This window comes from Podarcis muralis, chromosome 9 (genome assembly GCF_964188315.1).
Source record: "Podarcis muralis chromosome 9, rPodMur119.hap1.1, whole genome shotgun sequence".
Classification (NCBI taxonomy): domain Eukaryota; kingdom Metazoa; phylum Chordata; class Lepidosauria; order Squamata; family Lacertidae; genus Podarcis; species Podarcis muralis.
The window spans coordinates 25293567-25316045 of record NC_135663.1 but is presented as its reverse complement, the minus strand read 5'-3'; the positions used below and the strand labels follow the sequence as shown (position 1 = coordinate 25316045).

The following is a 22479-nucleotide window of genomic DNA, read 5'->3' as shown; positions in this document are numbered from 1 at the left end:
TCGTGTTTTGTGTCAGTGAACATGGCATATTTCCCGAGTACTTTTTCATTCGCGACTGCGAGCCGTTCCGACACTTGCGGTCTTAAGAGATGTGCTTTCCTCACGCTGCCAGCCGGCAAGTCTGCTTTTAAGGCTTGCCATTGGCTTAGTGGCGCATTTATTTTTTAAGATTTTCTCCTTAAAGTGCGATTTATTTTCTGAGTCGTTGAAACGAAGCTTCCGAGGCAGGAGAAAAAGTCTTCTCGATGCAGCAAAAACTGTCTCTCCCGGAGAGTTAGGTGTAGGTTTCCTAGTCATTTTATCAAAGTTATTTGTGGGGCACATCTAGCTGCCTCCTGGTGTTTTAAAAAAGTAAGAGCTGGGAAGCGTTCTGCAAATTGCAAACGCCATCAGAATAATATTGTGTTTGTGAATAATCATAATAATATTGCTTCCATCGGAGATGACTTTCCCCGTTCTTATTTTCTAACTCCCCACTTTGCTCCCTTGCAATGCAAGCCTTTGAGAGAAGACCTGACTGGAAGAGCGGTAGGCGAGGGGGGGAGACAAGAGAGCAAGACTTTTAATTTAGCCCTGCCCTAAGTTTCTGATAGGGTGGTCTTATTATAGCCTTCGCCGGGGCGTAGCGCCTCCTGATTGGCTGCGGCGCGCGTCACTCCGAGTCTCAGCGGCGAGTCTAGGACGCGGGGGAGGCAGGAGGGAGGGCAGAGAAGGGGGCCGGGTGATATCATCGCCCCGGGAAGGCCGCCTCTGGGTTTAAGTTGTTAGGCAAACAGGGAAGCTGCTGAGCTGCTCGGGGTCCGTCGCTCGCCTGGGCTGGGTAGACCGGAGCGAGGGGAGACGTGCAACGACCGAGAGGGGCTTGCGCAGCTAGGCAAAGCTGACCGTCGAGGCTCCTGCTCTTGCAGCAGCCGCACACGCCTTGGATCTAATACAGTCGACCTGCGCCTGTCACTCTGGCCCGGCCCGCGAGTCCGTCGGCAGCCTGGTGATTTATTCATGGTCGGCGCGGTCCGCCGCGGGAGTCTACGGCGGAGGGTGCCTTCGCTCTTCTTCGGGGTTTCATCTGCTTTCGCCCGCAGAGGCTCATGCGACGGGGCGGCCGCCCGTCGGGAGGAGGTGGAGGAGGAGGGCAGCGACGGCGGGGGGCAGCAGCGTCGCCTTGAGAGCCGAGCAGGGCTGCCTGCTGCGGGAGAAGTGAAACTGACACAGTGAAACTGACAAGGAGGCGGCGGAGGAGCTTCTCCGACCGCGTCTCCCGCGCCGAGGGCTGCGCCTCTGTCCACACACGTAGCGCGCACATCCACACCCAGTGTGCAGCCCCCGGCAGCTCGGGCTGGCTCCCGCAGCCCGATGAACTGCCTGAAAGAGCCGCTGAGACTGGAGCGGCTGGTAGCCGGGAATAAACTGTGCTGCTCCACCTCCCCTTCCTCCGCTTCCTCCACCTCCTCCTCCGCCTCTTCCTCCTCCTCCTGCCACCACCACCACCACCAGCAGCCGGCCCTGGTCATGGCTTCAGCCCTGACCCCCGGCCAGCCGCGCTCGGCCTTGGATTCTGCCAAGCACCGGCTGGAGGTGCACACCATCTCCGACACCTCTAGCCCCGAGGCCGCAGGTAAGGGTTCTCCGCCGGCTCCACGCTGCTTCTCTTCCCCTCGCCACACCATCTCATTATTCTGGTTATCAATACAGAGTCTTGGGGGATTAAACCGGTGTCCCAGTCCTGTGCTGGGGACGCATAGTGAGGGATTAGGAGGAGAAGGGAATGGAAATATAATTGCAGATGGCACTGCCTTTGTAGCTAGATTCTGGGAGACATTTGGTTTCTCGTTTTCTGTCGGGAAACAGCGGGTGCGCGGGGAGGTAGAAGAGTTGCACACACGCCCGGCAAATCCAGGCATTTGCCACTGAGAGATAGAAACCTAGCAGGAAAGGCAGAACTGGAATGCAGTCTCCGTCGTGATTTAGCCAGACCATCTCAGAAAAGGAGCGGTGATTGACCCTGTCACTCTGAAATGTATTTAAAAACAAACAAGCGGGCTCTCTATATAACAGCACTTACTGCATCTAGTACAAATGTAGTCGAAGCTCTAGGTGAAATTTAATTCCAATAAAGGTACTGTATAGGAACCCTGTAGGATCCTTGGGGAGAAGAGAGCTCAGATTTGCCCATGGATTTCCATCTACCGATGGTGGTTTCCTTCCAGTGAGTCTTATTGAATGTAGTAGGATTGGATTCCGATGAAATATGCATAGGATCGTGGTGTCAAAGGATCCTTTGCACGCTTGCTTGGGAGTAAGTTCGACTCGAATCAATGGGAGTTACTTCTGAGTAAACGTGCATGGGCTGTTAAACTGCTTCTTCAGGGGCGCACTTCAACCAGCCAGTCCTCGTTGAATACACTGGGACTTGCTTCTGAGTAAGCGTGTTTAGGATTGGGCTGTTTGATTGCAATCCGAAGTACACCTACCTAGGACTGTTCCGTTAAACTGAGTGGAGCCTGGAGGATCGGCTTCTTCAATTTAAGTGTTGACCGAGGATGCAATGACATCCAACCCGATCCTACCCATGGTTACTCGGAAGTAAACATGTCCGATTAAAATAAATGATATTTGCCTTAATGAAAACATGCCCCGGAATTGCAGTCCTATGTGCTACAGAGACTGCGATTATCACCACGAGCGAGAATGTAGGGGTCTTCACTGGGCTTAATTGGGGCAATCCCAACAAATTTGAGATAAACACCTTTACTTCTAAAAATATGTTCCATCTTTAAAGACACTTCACACTCTCATTAACTTCAATTAAACTAAGTTTTACTGCGAGTAGACCCACTTTAATGAATGAACATGCCTTTGAATGAACATGCCTTTGTTGGGGCCATTGATTTCAATAGATCTACTCAGAGTAAAACTTGGCCGAATACCATGCAATGTAAGTGGAAGTTAGGCCGACTCACCGATTTAGGACACATTATTGTAGCATAATTTATGGATGCTCGATCCGTGAATCAGCACCAGAGTGGCATTGTCTAGATACAGGAGAACGGTGTAGCATAGCACACCAGTATTGCTGCAATCTTTGTAGGTATTTCGGAGGAGAGCCTCAGTAAATGCAGAGCCGTGTTCGATTTTAAAGATGTGCATGTGCACACAGCTGTATTGATACAGATGCAATATACACGAAGTCTGCAGCTGCACAGCGTGTACTGTCAGTGCAAGAGGTATTTATACCTGTTACATATAACGAATGCATCTAGGTGTAACGCTCAACTGGAATTAATTTACGGCAATCCTGAATCACAGCCCCATACTTCTTGTGGTGTGAGGGGGGAAAGCTTTCCGTGACATCACGGAAGGACTTCCGTGTGCGTAAGAAGGTGGCCTTCAGATTTGCTGTATTAATCTCGTATTGGTGCACACTTTTAAAAGGAAGCACTTGGATTGAAGTCGATATACATTCTAAAACTTAACTCCTGGGATATAAGTGGCAACGTTTTTAATAGCGCTGAAGGACAGACACAGCCTGACTTTTCAGTCCGAAGCACAGTTACTTTTCAATTTATGGCCTTGGGTTTTCCTATTTATCTGGTGTGGGTGTGGGTGTGTTTCATTCGGATCCTAAGCGCGTTTATTTCAGCGCAAACCTCATTGCTTCCAAAGAAACTACTTCCGTAGCCTTTATTTGTATTACAGTTTTAGGAGAGCAGCTTTTGGATTGGGCTTGTTCACCCCTCGATCTTTAAATAAAATCTATGGAAGTAGATACCCTGCGTTCCGATTAGGCCGACTGGCTTCAAAACAAGTGCGCTTAAAACCTCATGTTTCTCCGCCAGTTCGCAACGACCCCCCCCCCCGGCTACTTCGGCTCAACCGCCTTGGGAAGAGCGCCGACTGCGGGCCGCGGGCCGGTTCAGCGGGGCCGCGGAGCGCTTGGGCTGATCCCCTTCTCCCTCCGCCCGCCCTTTTTCTCCCCGCCCCCCGAATCCCAATCCGCGCCAGCCTGTTGACCCGCGACTGCCTTTTCCTTTGCAGAAAAAGACAAAAGCCAGCCCAGCAAGAATGAGGACGCGGGCGCCGAGGATCCGTCCAAGAAGAAGCGGCAGCGGCGGCAGCGGACGCACTTCACCAGCCAACAGCTCCAGGAGCTGGAGGCCACTTTCCAAAGGAACCGCTACCCGGACATGTCGACTCGGGAGGAGATCGCCGTCTGGACCAACCTCACCGAGGCCAGAGTCAGGGTAAGGGGAGCCCCAAGAGACCTGCTTTGTTCTGTATGTGTGAATGTTGGGGCCCTTTGGAAGATGCAGCAGCGAGGCGAATGAACCTGAGTAGCTTGGCTGGCGCAGGGAAGGCGCCGCTTTCGATTTGGCCTCCTTTTCGAGGCGGGCTTTGGCCCCGGCGCAGCGCCTCTCTGCTTCCCTCTCAGGCCGAGGCAGGCTGCCATCTTCTCCGAATATGATAGATGGCTGTGCGGCGTGTTCTGAACTGGATGTGTACTTTATGGGAAGCGCCGCCAAGAAAGCTTCCCGGGGCAGGCTCCGACGTGTGCGCAGCAGCCCGAGATGCGCAACACACGAGGCCTCTGACTCCATCGAAGGCACCCAAAACTTGCCCTTCCTTGCATTCTTCCTTCTCTCTCCCCACCCCTCGCTCGCCCCAAGCACCCTCAGGTTTCACAACAACGGTGGCTTTCTCCCCACCCACGCCACCCCTTTCTTGCCAAGATTGATGGATCGATCAGAGTGCTAAAACGCAGCAGAATCGTGCGGTCCCGTCTCCGGGAAATCAAAGTGGGGGGAAACCCAGATCACAGCCCCAAGTTTGTATATATGGAAGAAAGTCCCGTGAAAAGGGAGGCAGTGCTGCTGTCCCCATACAAGCTTCGCTCTGTAGGGATAGTAAGTTGCAACTAGGTGGGCCTTTAAAACCTTTCGAGTTTGGCCTAGCCGGCTTGCAAAGAGCTTTAGAACTGGGCTGTTGCAATTCGTGGCTAAATTACTTTAGAGTAATCCCGTTAGGATTGCTATGAGGTCAGGAGATTTGAGGATTAAAGAAAGTCCCAGCGCAATCGATGAAACTAGGAGCGGGGATGTTCAGCGTGTCGCTTACACTCTTTAAAAACAACAACAAATAAATACAGAAAACAGAAAACAAGGCCTCTTCCTTCTCAAATGTAAACCATGTTTGTTTTGGTTAGAAGTGTGGAAGTCTTCCCAAACAAATGTTACCTGGAATAACGACATTTGTAGACAACAAGACTTACTCCCAAGAAAGTGTGTAGGGAATCAGAGCTTTTTAAAAAAATAAAAAAACGCCTGGTACCTAAGTTAGTGTAGGTCCCGTTCATATTTCTGTTTCGTATTCCCAAGGAAATGCGATTAGGACTTGGGTGTAAACAGCGCAAAAATAATAATGCTTTAACACACACACACACACACACACAACAATTTAAATTGGGGTTTTGGATTAGACCAATGCGAAATGCGAAATGTTGCATTCATTGGAGGAATCAGTTTTTGCTACAATGCTTTGGAAATAAACAAATCCCAGAGATTTTAATTAAAAAATATGGGAGTCTGTAGAGTTTGGGCTCAGCTGCTTAGTGGAAATAAACAAGGAGTAATTAAAAAAAAATCTAAAGGGACACAGAGGGATCTGGTTGTGTTGGCTGTTGACTCAATTCAGGCTGGGTGTCTATTCAATAGCCGCGCATTTAAACGAAAATGTCCAGATTTAAGCCGATGGAGCCTCCTGCCCTATCTTTAGAGTCCTCCCCTCTCGAAAACAAAAGGAGCTTAATTTTATTGAAATCTGCCGCACTTACTTCTAAGCAAGTAAGCGCACTCACGTCTTTGTGACATTTTGGTTAGGCTTAATTAAGGTTTTTACCATACCGTGGCTTTGAGATTTATTGATTTTTTTGTAATAAATCAACAAAGCTACCTACATGGTGTCTGTGGGTGTTGTAAGTAACTGAGCGGGCAAAGCAGTTGGGTTTATTGGGGTTTGCAATTCTCTACAAACCGTGGTTTTACTGGGGAAGAACTCGCAGTGGCCTGCTGGGGTGGCCTGCTCCCCAGTAAGGATGCCTAGGAGAGCAGTCTCTAAGGGGGAAGACATGCAACTAGGTCAGTTTATGTGGAAATGCGATTGTAGAAAAACTGGCTCTTTTTCTATAAGAAGCTTGCGCTTTTGTGTTTGGCGGCGGGGGGGGGGGGGAGAGTGTCAGCTTGCCCTCAAGTCCCTCCTGCAAATGTGCTGGCCTGTAACGTTTTAAAAATATGACTTTGAAAACGCTGGCAGTGGAGAGGTGAACAGCTCCCCTCCCCCATTTACAGGTTTATTTCCCCCACTTCTTTGAAACCTGGAGACGGCCGTGCATGTGCTTTGGGGAATCTAGCGTGTTATGTTTGGGGGAAAGTGGTGGTATTCGCGGGCGCTGGGTATTGGGTTTTATTAGGCGTCTGCGAGCGAACGGTGCAGTCGAAAGGGAGATTTGCAACGTAAAACACGGGCTGTGTAAACAGAACGGGAAGAGCCCCGCGACGGTTCGAATCCACATAATAACTTTGCAGGCGGCCGACTGGCAAATCAGGCGGCGGGATGTGGATTGGAGCGAGACACACGCCTTCGCCATTGTCTGCGCGGCGGAGACTGTTGCCCTTTAGCACGTAGTGAAAAGGGCAACTTTGCCAAACGAGCAGAGGACAAGATGGGGCGGACGTGGCTTGGCTTTACTGGCGATTAGCACATGAAAGGGACTGGTCCCTTTAACAAGCTGTTGAGGTAAAGATTTATGACGGCTTGCCCAGTTATTTTTATTTCAAAAATATTATTATTGTTCCTACGTCTTGTTTCTCGAGAGGAGATATCGATGGGATTAAAATGCATTCTGTTCCTCGGTTTGGGAAAGAGGGCTGAGGTTTAAAAGTTGGATTCTCGGTGCAAACTCAGTGTTTTCTTTCTTTGTCGGAAATCGAGGGAGGGGGAAACTGAAAGGTGGAGGAGGGGGAAGGAGCCCATCCCCTTTGTTCGCGATCTCCCTGAAAAACAAAATGAATGGAGTGTGAACCGAATGAAGGATTCCACCTACAAGCGAGCAAAAACCAAAGCGGCAGATAGATAATATATAGGACGTTTCCTTGGCCGGGTGTCAAAGCCTGTGATGAATGACACGAGCATTTGCACTACAAGAGATATTTTGTCATATATAGGTGGAGATATTCAAAAGCAGCTTCAGCCAGGGCCCAGTTAGGCGTTTATCGTCCCTCTGAAAGGAATGAGGCCGCCACTCCAAAGAGAAACAACGGGGATCTATTGCGCAGATCCAGTGCATGCGCGATCATATATGCTCCCACAGCCACTGTAAATTGCTTTATCAGGCTGTAAAACGTGCTAAGAAAGAAGGGGGGGGCATGCTCTTAAAACCGGCTTATGCTTCGGTTTCTGGTGCCCCAGCCTTAACAGATTTACTCGGGAGTTAGTATCGCCGATTTAAGCGGGACCCAAGCAAGAATGTAGACCTGAGGATCCTGGGCACGTTTTCTGGGCGCAAGTCCCTCTGAGGGGCTCTGGGTTCCAGCCGTAGACCCCGATGCGATGCACGTTGACCGGAAAGTAAGTGGCACCGAGGGTCAACAGAGATTATTCCCAAGCCAATAAACTTGGACTGGCAGCCACAAGGTCGGCCCCTATACGTGTTTTCTGGAAACTGGGAAGCAATTCCCAATGACTTCCAACTAATCTCTGTAAGAGTACAGAAGAAGCCATAGGATCGTAAACGAGGCTCCAATGATTTGCAGTGGCAGCATCAGGAAGGGGGGAAAACATGGGGCGGGGCAGGTTGAGACATAAGTGCATTTTGTGGGGAGCTACCTCCCCCCATGTTAGATTTTTGGAAGATAAACATAGACATCTTCCGCAGGCTCCCATCCTCAACGTATTTTCTCTGCCCGAATTGTGTCTGGTGGCGTTATTACTTTTCAAGGCAGCAGGCTTAGAGGCTTGTTTCAAAACCGTCCCGTTTATGGCTCACTGCGAGTTTGTACGTGGAAAGTGCTTCACGACTCCCCAGCAGTAGTGTGTGTTTGGGGGGGGGTGTTAAGCGCCAACTGTGCGCGGTGGACGGCCCCTGTGAGAACAGGACGTTAGGCTAGGTCTCATCCAGCAGGTTCTTCTCGGGTTCTAGACTTCCCTCTACCCTTCATGCTGTACCCCAAAGTTGCTGGAGCCCCAGGGCTCCAGGAGGAGAACATTACTGGTGTCCTCCTCAAAGTTCTGGAGATGCTTGCGCGGCGCGCGGATCTGCTTTGCCTTCCCTACAGTGACCGGCTTTCTCTCCCCACCCTTCCCCATCCTTCTCCTTGTTTTGTTGCCCCCCCTCTTCCCGTTCACCCGTCGCTCCCCTCCATTGCAGGTTTGGTTCAAGAACCGCCGGGCCAAGTGGCGGAAACGCGAGCGGAATCAGCAGGCGGAGCTGTGCAAGAACGGCTTCGGGCCGCAGTTCAACGGGCTGATGCAGCCTTACGACGACATGTACCCGGGCTATTCCTACAACAACTGGGCCGCCAAGGGCCTGACGTCGGCGTCGCTCTCCACCAAGAGCTTCCCCTTCTTCAACTCCATGAACGTCAACCCGCTCTCGTCGCAGAGCATGTTCTCGCCGCCCAACTCCATCTCGTCCATGAGCATGTCTTCCAGCATGGTGCCCTCGGCGGTCACCGGCGTGCCCGGCTCCGGCCTCAACAGCCTGAACAACTTGAACAACCTGAGCAACCCCTCCCTCAACTCGGCCGTGCCCACACCCGCCTGCCCGTACGCCCCGCCGACCCCTCCTTACGTTTACCGGGACACGTGTAACTCTAGCCTGGCGAGCCTGAGACTCAAAGCTAAGCAGCACTCCAGCTTCGGCTACGCCAGCGTCCAGAACCCGGCCTCCAATCTGAGCGCCTGCCAGTACGCCGTGGACAGGCCCGTGTGAGAGAGAGACAGGAAGGCCTGCCGCCTTTCGTCCCTTGTTTTGTTGTTGTTGTGGTTGCGTTCAGAAAACAAACAACTCCCCCCCCCCACCCATTAAAAACAAAACAAAACCCAGAGACACAGGAACAAGCAGGCGCACAATTCTGAATGGACGAGGGAGGAGGCCTCGCTTCCGCAATCAAAAGACTTGAACGTTCGAATCCAAAGTAAATGGGCACTAATGGAACGGGAGATGGAAACAGCGGAGTGACTTCGGAATTGAGACAAAATGTAAACCAGAAGGAGAAGGGTTAGGGAGAGGCACAAGAGATACCACTGAAACTAGCGAGTCCCTTTGTTTTCAAAGGATATTCTCCTGCTACCTTTCACTGAAGAAGAAAAAAGTATTTCCAACATCTACAAGGACATATATTATAAATATATATAAAATACGGACAAACGTTTGAATCGCTATACTATGACATTTTAATGTTCCTATAAGCTTGTTATTTTTTATGTTTAGCATTGTTAACATTAAAATAAAAAAATGACGGGAAAGGATGTATATATATATCGAAATGTCAAATTAATTTTATAAAAGCAGTTCTTAGTAAATATCCACAGTGTTTTTAAAAGTTAGGCTTTAAAATAAAGCATGTTACACAAGACATTAGGGATTTCTTTTCTTTTTCTTTTTCCGCTTGCGAGCAAGGGAATGTATATACTAAATGCGAGACTGTATGTTTCTAACATATTATTAATTATTATTATTAAAAAAAGAAGAAGAAGAAGTCCCATTGTGTGAATATCGGTTTTAGAATAGTACCTCTGGTGGATGCAATGGCGACGCTGAAACTGCAATGTAAACATACCCTGTGTATAACATTTCGTATAATAGTGTTTTCCTTTTCTGACAACATTGGAAAAAAATGTGTTTTCTTTCATGGGAGTAAAATATACTGCATACAGTTTGGTCTGGATTTTTTTTTTAATCCGTTCAAGCGCATAGAGGGATATCCCCACATATTGTCCGGCTGCTGATCTCCAGCCTCCCTTCTGGTGCGCGCGGAGGAAACCTCCCTGCTCACCTCCCGCCTATACAACCACAAAAGTCCATTGTTACTAGCAAATACGTCTTCTACGCCTTTCATTTTTAGTCTTGTTGGTGCAGTCCTATGTATGTCTACTCAGACGGAAGCCCAGCTGAGTTAAATGGAGCTGTGCGCAGGATTGCAGCCCAAATATGTCGATGGCGGTGTAAAGGAAGGTAGGAAGGGGGTGGGGAATTCAATCTCTACAAGGCTCGTCCCCATAAGGTGATCGTTCTCCTCCCAAGGAGCTGGGTTCTGCTATTATTGCCCTAACCTAACTGATCACGAACGCGATCCACCTCTGTTCAGAGTCCTGTTGACTTAAGGACCTACGTAGGTGGCTGCCGAATACTGAGACAGACCATTGCTCTGCCTCCCTCAGCAGCGCCAGTACTGGCCGGCAACTGCTCTTCAGAGCTTCTCCTGGAGAGTTCTAAACGACGCTCTTAAATCCAAGTGAAATCACTGGGACTTAAACTTTGTTTAACTTTGCCTTATTTGTGCCGAATAATAACAACTGAATCAATAAAACGGCCAGGTTATCTTCTTATCTGTCTCTCCATTGTCTGCTCCTACCGCTCTCTCTCTCTCTCTCCTTTCTGAGGGTTAAAAAAAACCAAACCAACAGAAATTCTTTCCTTAAACCTGTACGGATCACCCCCACACCTCCTGCAGAAACCGAGAAACCAGAGCCTGCTGTGTCTAAAAGCGCCGCCGCGCCTCGCGTCCAGCTCCGCCAGAGGAATCCGGGAGAGGGTCGCTGGTTCTGGAGCACCTCCTTTCAGAAGGCTTGTCCTGCAATCTGTAGCCGAGGGGGAAAGGTCGCGCTCTTTGTGTTGGGCGCGTAGAGATATTGACCCATTCATTCTCAAACTGCTTGTTCGCCAAACGATACGGGATTATAGTTTTGCAAGCCTGCGGGTGGGGGGTAAGCAAATCAAGATGAATTACGGCGCGCGCCCGGAGCGGGCAGCAGCAGTAGAGAGGGAGAGGAGAGATGGTTTAAAAAGAGTGGAAAATGGTTCCTTAGGTGCGCATCTCACGAGTTAAGCTACTGGCCACCCTCTTCCCCCTCCCACTCGTTCCCCAAGTCTCTGTCTCTCTTCCTCTACCGCCCCCCCCCCCCGCCCTGCTGTAACCTTACCAATAGGTAGAACACACAAATGCGCCTTTGTTTTCCCGGTTTCAAAACGTAGATACCAGATAATGCGTTTAATTTATGGTTGCCAGGAGCTGCAGATTAACTTTCCCCCCCTTTCCGTCCCTCCCCCTTTTCTCCTTTTGGGGGGCAGAGGGCGTTACACTAGATCCCTCAAGTCTACAAAAGGCCACCACCCCATGGAGACTGCAGAGAAGAGAGAGGGAAGGGAAGGGCGAAGGGGACTCGGAAGAGCCTGTGCACCTGAATTCACTTACAGAATCATAGAATCGTAGAGCTGGAAGGGACTCCAAGGGTCATCTAGTCTAACCCTCTGCAATGCAGGAATCTCAACTAAAGCATCCAAGGCGACTCCAAACATTTTGCCTTATTCATTCAAACAGCACCTTCTTTCCAAGCAGCTCAGGGTAGAGTTCCTGGTTCTCCCTCACCTCCATTTTATCCTCACAAAGACCCTATGAGGTAGGATAGGGTGAGAGGGAGTGCCTGGCCCGAGGTCACCCTGTGAGCTTCATGGCAGCGTGGGGACAAGATTCAAGCACTCTTTCCACTGCACCACCAGGCTGGTTGACTTGGAAGTTCAGTTCCACTGAAACCCAGCAGAAGTAGAGGGTGGTAGCCAACTAAGTTTTTCTCAGAGTAGACCCATGACTAAATTAGGCGTATTCATTTCGATGGGTTTAATCCGAGTAAGATTTAGCTGGAGACCACCCAAATTATCTGCTGTCCTCTAAACCACACTGGGATCTTAAGCAATCTGTTTTCATGTCCCCCCCGCCAAAAAAAGGGGGGGCGGGGAAGGGAATGGATTCGTCTCAGTCTCCTTACTTCTCTCTCTAGAGAGAGAAGCCCAAGGAGTCCCTCAAAATAAGGACTTTTCTGCAAGGCCCAAGGAACCCCTGTTCCCTCCTTTGCGAGGGCCGAAGGGCCTTTCGAACATGCCAAGGTCCTTGACCCAAGGCCAGGTTTTTCAATCGATCGTCCTTCTCCTCGGGTCAACACTTCCGACCGGAGCGTGAGAGGAGCCTGGCGGCATTTCTCCGTGTGTGTCTGTGCGTGCTTGTGCGCCTTTGTGTTTAAACGAATGGTAATTATTAAGCCAATTGTTCTCAACAACTACCAGCTTGCATTTGATAACCGACGGAGATCTCGCCCTTTCTTTAGCCAATTCATGCATTCAAAAATATTTTCGTGACCACAGACTTCGTATCTCATTTCCGGGCGGGCCGATTGACGATGAAAATCGGGTCATCTCTGGAGCTACGCACGGAACTACTCGGAAGTAAGTTCCTTTTAATTGCTTCTGCTTTGGGAGTGTGGGGGGGGGGAGGAGAGAAGGGGACTCTGCATACGTTTACTTCGAAGTATGCCCCATTGAATCCCCAGGTAAGCTTGGCGAGAACCGCACCAGACTTATTTTCTGCCCCCCTCACTTTCGCCCCCCCCCCCACTGTTAGGCAGAAAGGGAAAATGCCCTCGTTCTCCACAACACCCTTTACTGTGGTTATTTCCCACAAAAAAAAAACGCATCACGCATCAAGCGACATCTCCCCTCTCAGGAGCCTCTGGCGCTCCTCAGCTCAGCCAGAAATCGGGGGAGAAAGTACCCCTTGCCTATCCCAGAAAACCCCTGAATTAAATCCCTCCCCGAGAGGGAGTGGAATTTCTTCTCTTCCTTCTGCCCCGTCTAATAAGATAAAAGCCCGAGGGAAAGCGGGGAGGGGGCTCGTTTTTTCCTGAGAAAGGAAAATAATAATAATGAGATTATATTTGGAGTAGGCAGTAAATCACAGGGGGGCCTTGGACGTCCGGGGGTGGTGTTTCTGACGTTTCAAAGCAAAACACACACACACAAAAACACCCCCCCCCCCCGAATCGCGGCCCTCCTTGGAAGGTAAGACCGAGAAACGACGTGGTGTGGGTGTGGGTGTGGGTGTGTGTGTGTGTGTGTGTGAGAGAGAGAGAGAATATGCAAGGCCAGAGAAGAAAGCTGGCTTAAAAGAAGAAAACATCGCTTTCCCAAGTTGCAGGTCTTAAAGCCCCAAAGCCATAAATTAACCGGCTGGACTTGTGGCATCTCTCTCTCTCTCTCTCTCTCTCTCTCTCTCTCTTGAGGACTCTATTAGAAATGCCGGCGAGAGATTCGAGCGGCTGACCCCAAAGGCGGGTGCGAGCAAACAGGGCTGTCTGGCTAGGAATCCACATCGCAATCCACAAAAAAAGGAGCCCGACTCCTTTCCCCGCCCTTCCCGTTGAGGGGCGTCACTTTCCGCGCTGCTCCCCGCTCCGCCCCCCCCCGCCTGGTTTCCCTGTAATGTAGGCAGGCAGCGTTTGAAGGGAGATCTTGGCACGCCGCCCCCCCCTCCCCGCGTGCGTGTGTGGATGGACAGAAGTGGGCCTGTAAGAAGAGCGGATGTTTTGAAAGTTTTATGAATATAGACGGGCTATTGATTGCCTTCAGGAGCTCGGCTCGGCTGAACCCAGCACGTTTCGTCGGGGAACGAATTAAAAGCTGGAAGGAGAAAAAAAAGCCAAGAGACTTGGGTGGCTTCTTGATGTTTCTGCAGCGGCAAACGGCGAGCGGCTGCCTATTCCTCCATCTTCCCGGGCATTCGCCTGCTCCTGACGACGGAAAGAAAGAAAGATCGCCTCCTCTCCTTCTTGGATTACTGGATCAATAAACTAAGATCATATTTTAAAGCTTGTATGTACACACACTTGGGAGGGGGTGTTAGCTTCGTTGAACACAGGGGGCTTATCTCCGAGGAAACGTGCTTAGGATCGGGGCACACTTCAGGCACCCAAAAGCGCGAAGAGAAACCAGTTTTGGGTCTCTCTTTGTCCCTCGCCCGTAAAACTGTTAGGATTACGTTCCTGGAAACACACTTCACAATTTAGCGGTGTTATTGTTTGCTGTTGTTTTACAGCTTCGGTTCTTCGGCATTTTAACAGTCTGCACTTAAGGGAAGGTGAAACGTCAAAGTGAGCTTGAAGAGCTAACAGATAATAAAGGGAAGAAAAACCAGAGGAACAGAGTCCGCGAATGCCAGGGAATTTATTTTACGAAGGACAAAACGTACTTGCAAGGATTAGGGGAGGGACGAGGAGAACTTTTCACTGGGTTGTTAAATGGATTAAAAATGTAAATTGTGCATTGCATTCCCACTAGCACGATATACACACACCTGGAGGTTTCACCAGGCAACAACTTTAACTATATTTTATCCAGCTCTATCTACAAGAATTCCAAATTTTGGACACGGGAAATGAAGTACGTATATAATCTCTGAATTGTTTCCAAATTGTGTTATCTCATTGACGGTCAGTGAATATCGCTGAAGAAGAATGTGCGGTTTTTGTGAGTGTTTTATTACCTTTTCATGCCAGCGTTAACAGTGCATGGCACACACAATGTCTACACACAGACATACAGGATGCATACCTGAGTATCTCTCGAAATACAATTTTTATTAGCAGAATCCTCCCACCCCAATTTGAAATATATGTCCGGAGAAATATGTGTCCAATCTTCAATCTAATTTCTATTCACAGCTGTGCAAACTGACTTTAAAGGTGCATTTAATGCAGTGATAGTTAAATATTTTAAGGGCATATGATTTGGCTTGCTAAATGCCTGGTTTGATACGCAGACTAGACAGATGTAACTCTCAGTAGTCGCCCCCGGTAGGCCGGGACAGTTAATCTTCCACGAACCAGGAAAGATTTACTCTTTTCAAGATCCGTACGAAGACTCGGCTAATTAGATTGCTGAACCTCCTCACCCTCCCACAGGGTGAGCAAGAACACTTACCGAACACACACGCACCATTCCTGTCCCAATCAGTGAGTCTCAAAACACACACAGAGAGAGAGAGAGGGAGGGAGAGAGATTTAAAGCGAACTGAGACTCCTTAAAGTGAAAAGACACATCGGGGCCTTCTGTCCCAAGCCAGTGTACTAAGTCGCGTTGAACTCGGCTGGTCTTGTTACTAAGTAAACAGGCGCACGATCGGATTGTCCTACGCTTTTGTCTACAATGCATTTCACACGCCGACCACTGTGTGGGATTCACCGAACAACCCCACTTCAGCCGATGGAGGTGGACTGGTGGTTTAGCTCTGAGAGGCTTCAAGCGGATGACTTGAATCGATCGATTATGAATCGGCAATGCCCAATCATTGCAAACACTCACCTCCCCAGTCCGCAAATTAAGTGCAGCAGATTTTAAATCGTAGGTTGACAATCACTGCCCAATGCCAATAAGTATGTCCTTTTCCTACAAAAATTGCAAACATCTAGCCTCACCCCTCTCCCAATTTAATCCAAGTAGAGCTGTACCCCACCCACCACATCTTCTTTCAATGAAATTTATTTCCAGGTTTACTGGAGATAAGTCCCGCTGACCACTCACGTCAAGGCGTAGCCGGTAGGTAATAAAGGAGATACCAGAGAGGAAGCTACTTAGGCTAGCTGCCTTGCAGCCCAATCCTATGCTCGTTTACCTGCAGGTAAGTACCACTGATAAGACAATTTAGTATCAAATCAGCGAACAAAGGGGGGGGGGGGGGTCAGCCGCCCAGCCCTCCAAGCATGAGTGCTTACTCAGAAGTAATAATGATTTCTGTCAACTTCCTCCCAGATTCATGGGACTGCAACTTTTAACAGTCTGATGTAAGCCCCCTTAGAACTCATGGCACTTTCTTTCAAGTTAAAGAAAGGTTAAGAATGAGGTACCACCCATGGGATCTAGGGCGGCCCCTCGCTATCTGTGCTTTTCCATGTCAGTCTATTCTGAAACATACCATTAATGCAGGAATAGTATAGTAATGGAGGATCTTGACTAGATTGTCCACGCTCCATCCCATTGATGTCTTTGTTCTGCTATGCTTTCCCTATGTTACCGGATTATTCCCCTCTTGCGCTACAATACAGCAAAAGTGGAACAAAACCAAGGAACATATGTGGTATGAAAAATTGCAGGATTTCATTTAGAAGTTGTGGATATGCAACAACTGGAAACTCACCATCATGAGCACAAATTATCATGACTGGGCAATAAAAAGGACATCTGGAGTGAAATCGAATTGAGTTAAATCCAAATATTTGACTGCCACTGTGAATGGAACTGTAAGGCTGTGGGACTGAGGTAGCCAGGTGCAAAAATGGACAGGGCTCCTGCACCTGATGTAGTGATAGAGAAGAGAAACTACCAGCTCGCAAGAAAACACAGAAAGAGGTAGGAGCCCTTTCCTCTTTTGCATATGCCCTACCTATGTGACATTTTGGTCCCATGGAAATAAAGGAGCTTATGTACAGTACATGTATCTGAAAGGCCCTAGGCAGAAGGTAGATTGGAATCTACTGGTAGTCTGTGATTTGAAGTAGAACAGCAAGGAGCAGCAGCAACAAATCACCTCTCTCCACCAAATCAGGTGGCTGAGATGAAAAAGGTTGGGGTGAGGAGGACCAGGAGTGGATTTTTGAGTGACAGACTGGGAGCTCTCAGTTTTGGAAACTGATTCTGAGCACTGAGTTCCTTATTCTAAGATTATGTTGGCCACTCTCCTAAGCTACTGTTTTGTACCAGTGTGTATGGCTTAAGAGTTAGTGAATCTCTGGTGGGTGTGTGGGCGTTTAAAGTAGTTTCCACAAGCCTGAAGTCTGCCTGGCCCTGATCCCCATCAGAAAATCTACTGTGACAACTGAAACAGAAAAACTTGATGCCTACTCCTTCCCCTCTTTCTCCTTGCTATTGTTCTTCCCAGTTGCTTTGCCTTGCCAGGAGGAGACCTTTGCCCTACATGGTGTAAAGAACATTGTCCTGTGGCCCCTTGATCACTTAGGCCCTCTGATGTGTACAAACAAGAAGATGTTTCTTCCTGGGTTCAATTGTACAAATGATGAGCATATCTCTGAGTAACCAGTAGATAGAGTCTCCTTTAGCTAACCTGAAGCCAAAGGGCAGAACAATGGCCCAGTAAACAAATCAGTGATCTTGTTTATTGAAATAGGGTTTTGTAGAGTAGGTAGTGAGCTGAAGGGTGAAATGTTGAGCTTGGAGGAAGTAGGGATATTCAGGAACAATTCTGGATGGAATAGGAAACACTATTTCTTGGGTGACACTGTGGGTTAAACCATAGAGCCTCGGGCTTGCCAATCAGAAGGTTGGCAGTTCGAATCCCCGTGATGGGTTGAACTCCCGTTGCTCAGTCCCAGCTCCTGCCAACCTAGCTGTTCAAATCCACAAAGTGCAAGTAGATAAATAGGTACCGCTCCGGGAAGGCAAACGGCGTTTCCGTGCGCTGCTCTGGTTCACCAGAAGCAGCTTAGTCATGCTGGCCACATGACCCGGAAGCTGTACGCTGGCTCCCTCGGTCAGTAAAGTGAGATGAGCGCCGCAACCTTAGAGTCGTCCGCGACTAGACCTAATAGTCAGGGGTCCCTTTACCTTTAAGCCATTTCTCAGGACCAATTTTCTCTTCCCACTTGACTTCACAACAGGAGTAAGACTGCTGCAAATCCAATGGCTAATGCTGAGTCTGAGTCTTACTCTGGGTAAGCAAGTATAGACTACAGCTTTAAACATGCTTAGAAGCATAGCATTTGGGTAGCCAACACAGTGTCTTTTAGATGCTGTTAGAATCCAACTCCTATCAACCCCAGTCAGCATAGCCAGTGGTCAAAGATGATGGGAAGTGGAGTCCAATAACATATAGAGGGCACCATGTTGACTATCCTGCTATAACTAATAGCAAGCACTCTACCTCTCCTTTACCTTTTTACCTGAGGTCTTCTTGCAACCTCCCTCCATAAATTTCTCCCAAATCCCTCCCGCAGCCATGCTTCCTTGCCCTCTTTTCACCCATGGGTGTCTGTCCCTGAGACTTCAGTCATAAGAACAGAAGAAGAACCCTGCTAGATCAGGCCAAAGGCTCGTCTAGTCCAGCATCCTGTCCTCACAGTGGCCAACCAGATGCCTATGGGAAACCATCAAGCAGAACCATGAGCACAACAGTGCTCCCCTCTTGTGATTCCCAGCTCCTTAACTCATATGTCAAGAGTATCCTCTTCTTTTCCACTAATACATCTGTGTCTGTTTTCTGCTCTAAGTTCTCAGGAGCAATCCCTTGAAGAAAGACTTTCCTAAACAACTTATGTATCACATCTCTCTGCAGACCACAAACTTATACATACTAGGTTTATGCCACATTGAGGAAGAACCTTGAATGCTATGGTCTGATGAAAGTTTGGAGACTTCTCTGTTCCCTTACCATCCTCCCTTATAGAGCTATAGTTTCCATTATTACTTCTGGGCAGTGTTATGTCTATAGGCCCTAATTTCCTCTGCCCCACACTCCATTCACCTACTCCTGAGCACTCTTCAGTCTCTTATCTTAAACCTCAGAGCAAGGACCATGGCATTTCTGCTGTCTACAGCAACCACCTAGCACCCAGATGGTGCAATCCTACTACCCCTTGCCTGGGAGTAAGTTCTACTGAATTCAATGGGACTTCCTTCTGCATAGAAATGTAAAAGATTGCATTGTTGCTGATGAGTTTGGGGTATACTATATGGCAGGGGCATGGAATCCACTGGCTGCATTGCCTCATTCTTGGGAGGAGGTACCTGCCAGCAGTGGGTGGGGCCAGAGGCAAAGTGGGTGGGGCAACAGATGTGCCTTTGTACAACAGACTGCATTCCAGCCATGCAAAAGTCTCTCTCTCTCTCTCTCTCTCTCTCTCTCTCTCTCTGTGTGTGTGTGTGTTTTACAAACACCTCTCTCCATCCAAGTAAACAAGAGGCTTTATCACAGTTCAAGGACACATTCCAGCCAGGCCAAAACACTCAAGGAGCCTTGGAGCAGGGCTGTCTCTGCTGCTGATGAGGTGCAGCAGGGAAAAACAAGTGTGACTCGAACAGCGGGTGTGGCCTGAGAAATCTCTAGAGGGCTGGCTAGAGAGGCTTGGAGGCTTATATTTAGCCAGAAGCCTGAGGTTGTCTGCCGGGGCTGCACTGGATTTGGGTCCCTGTCAGACTCTGATAGTCCTGAGACTGGAGGGCTTTTACCAGGAAATCCCGTTGCTATATGGTGTGCTTTCCTATGCCCTGCATTACATATCTACTCTGAAGCAGGCCCTACTGCGCGTGCATAGGAATACAGCTCAAGTCCCCCCAAATGTGAGGTCTACACTTGGTTCTCTTGCCCAGTAGAATTTAGGGGAAAGCCTTTGAAGAGAGAAAGAGACCCCGAGCGAGAGCTTGTTGCCTAAGCTGAAAGGAAGGGGGTGCCTAACATTTGAAGCCTGTCTTGTGCAGAATTACCCTAGTCTTGACGGCAGTCAGGTCGTCTTTCTTCCGCCAGAATCAAAACACCGAGTCCCTTAGCAGAAATGACTTTTTGCCTCGATCTCTTGACCGCCCAAGAGGCGCCTCTGCGTTCCCGCCCTCCTCCTCTTCCAAACTGACAGGGTGATGTGGGTTTTTTTTTTGGGGGGGGGGGGTTAAAAAAGTTTCCAGAGGAGCAAGACAGCTTATCAGCCGAATTCCCAATGCATGAGTCACAGCCAGCAATCCTAAATGCACTTACCAAAGAGTAAAGCTACTGTCCTATCCACAGGCAGTCTCGTCGTACTTAGCAGGACTTAATACTGAGTAGCTATGCATAGGATTGCGACGTAAGTCTCCAGGGAGTTACTGGAATTTACTACGCAGTTAAGTTGCAATCCTACGGTGTTTTGTTGAACTTGAAGTTGATGTTTCCATTGAGATCAACGTCCCCTGGATCTCACAAGTTCGGGATGTGATTCTGGAAGAATTGAACTCGATTGCAATGCATTGGCTTAAACGCGCCCCGCCCCACCCCTTTTTCTGCGGGGTTTGGTATATGTGTACGGACCAGCTGCGCCTTTTCATGGGGAAGGGAATCCATTAGAGCCGCGGAGATTTAAATGTTTGTATCGGGAGGCAAATGGGACTTCAGGTTTCCAACGCTCTGTCTGGAATAAATTAAAACTTTCCACATTATTTCTGTCTCTGCAGCCAGGTAAGCGCTGGACGCCACGTGCTGTCTAGCTGGCCACTCCGCGAAGAGAATGCTGGACTAGATGGGCCATTGGCCCGATCCAGCAGGCTCTTCGTATGTGTGAACTTCTTGGGCAGTTCACGTGGACTTCAACGGGCCTTGCGCAGGAGACCTCCCCCGCGGATTATGCGCTATGTTTGTAGTTGCTCCATAGACATAGCAGCGGAATATAATGTTACTTCAGAGTTGTCTGACTTTGCCTAGGCTACGATTTAATTCCAGAAAATCCATGCCTTATGTGCTCCAATAGTAGTAGCCGGAGTCTAAGGTTACTTTCTTCTGAACATTGTTTCCTGAGTGGACCTGGAGTGAAACGTTTGGCCAGATTTCTGTCATTTTTCTCGGGGAATGTAAATCTTTCCACCCCATTCCCATCGCCTGAGACAGGAAAGGTACGCAGTCCTATCGAAGCCCTAACAACCAAATGGATCTAACGCACCGATTTTGCTTGGTTAACCTAAGGCAGCGGTTGTACGGACATTTGCCTATAAGTAAGTCTCGTCGAACACAACGGGGTTTCTTCCTGAGTACTCATGCATAGGATTGCGCAGGCTGCAAACCTACCCAAGGTGTCTTAGAAAGCAGTCCCGGAGTATTTATTGGAACTTACTTCCGAGTAAACATAGGATCGGGTTGAGTTGGGCAAGTAACTCCTAATGAAAATAACGAGGCTGGTTTCTGATTAGATAAATGTCTGGGCTAACCTGGAAGCAAGCCTCACTGAACGCAGCGGGACTTACTTCCAAGTAAACGTGCACCTGGAATCATATGATACAACCGGGTGGTTTAATAATCTGGCGTCCGGCGCCCCCAACTGGGATTTTAAAGGATGCTGATTCTATGGCAAATCCAAAGTATTTAATGGGACAGTCTCAAGAATGCACGCCAAGGATGGCGTTTCCCAATTAAGCTCGATCATAATCTGTTTACCCCCGACATTGGTTTCAAAGAGGAGTCGCTTAAGGTGGTTGGCAGCCGTCAGACCGATGAAGCCTTCAGAAGTTAAGCCCCAGAGAATTCAGTGGGACTGACGCCCTAGCACCTACGGAACTGGGTGGAGAGACTGACCTCTCATTTTGTACCTTGGCCGTGTTTTCTTGGGACGAAGCCACTTTAATTTCACTGGAACTTACTTTCGAAGTCAGTTGATGTTACTAAGCGCCCTAACTTCGAAGTGCCCCCGCCTCCAATTGGACTTAACCCTCGCAGAAGAGCACTCCTAATTATAGCCGCTCCTTTGAGTGTCTACTCGGAAGTAAGCCCACTTGCGCTCACTACGGCTTACAACAGGCCTTGAAAACCTATGCATGTCTACTCAGAAGTAAGTCCTATTGAATGCAATGAGTAAACACGCAACGGCTGAAGCTGCAAAAAATGCGTGTCCCGTTAATTTCACATTGCCGCGCAATGAGATCCTAGGCTTCTATATTTAGTAGGAAGGAAATCTTCAGAGCCCAGTGGAACCCCCCTTCCCTCTCTTGTGCGCAGGGACCGCAGCCTTAGGATCAGCCTTCAGGCTTACAGGTGGAAACTATTTTCTTTTTCATAATTCCTCTTTGAGGGGACCCGCCAGCCATGTAAACACAGGGGGAGGAAAAGAAAAACACAGTCTTGCTAACCCCTTAACCCTTTCCTGGAGTCCGATAGTTGAAATGGTTTCCAAGGCGAAATAAAAGCCGACCTGTAAAAAAAGAAAACAAAAAGTGTGTGTGTGTGCGCGTGCGTCGGAGCTCCTCTCCTGCCCCCAAACTCTGTTGAACATTAACAGCCTGGGAGCTGCATTGCGGTGTAAAATGTTACATATAAAAATGAATCATCTCTAAGTTTCTCGTAAAAGGTCCCATAAAAGTAGCTCTATAAATCTTGGTATGCACTTAATCCTTTCGACTTGACTTCTTACGTTTCCACTAAATATTTGCACCCGAAAAACAAGAAAGCTGCTGTTGCTGCTCGCTATTAAACGACTGTCTGAGGTTGTTTTGTCCCACTAAGGCCACAATAGCTGAATGACACCATCAGTATTACCACTGCTAACACCACCACAGCTCCGTTTAGACGCACATGAGTCTTACGGAGGCTTCTCAACAGTCAATAAGCTGGAAATGAAATTTAAAACCCCAGAGGACTATAGCGATGCTGACGGAGAATTGCATTGAAGTGGATTATGGGCTAGAGAGGATCCTGG

General features: G+C 48.8%; 1 protein-coding gene and 1 long non-coding RNA gene across 9 annotated transcripts in view; both read left to right on the top strand.

The window, feature by feature from the left end:
- Positions 1-9929, top strand: part of PITX2 (paired like homeodomain 2) — a 34056-nt gene extending 24127 nt beyond the window's left edge. For 7 of the 8 annotated variants that reach the window (XM_028743535.2, XM_028743536.2, XM_028743537.2 and 4 more), the window contains 2 exons: positions 4036-4241; positions 8420-9929. In XM_028743535.2, the coding sequence (XP_028599368.1) occupies positions 4036-4241; positions 8420-8983 (770 nt within the window). In that variant the 3' untranslated portion in view covers positions 8984-9929. Of the gene's footprint in view, positions 1-718; positions 1616-4035; positions 4242-8419 lie in introns of those variants that run through there. The other variant, XM_028743534.2, reaches the window with a different exon arrangement.
- A 1203-nt stretch (positions 9930-11132) lies between these two features.
- Positions 11133-14557, top strand: LOC114604720 (uncharacterized). The gene is made up of 2 exons (XR_003708406.2): positions 11133-12493; positions 13673-14557. It is a non-coding gene; the product is annotated as an uncharacterized LOC114604720 (long non-coding RNA).
- The last annotated feature ends 7922 nt before the right edge of the window (positions 14558-22479 follow it).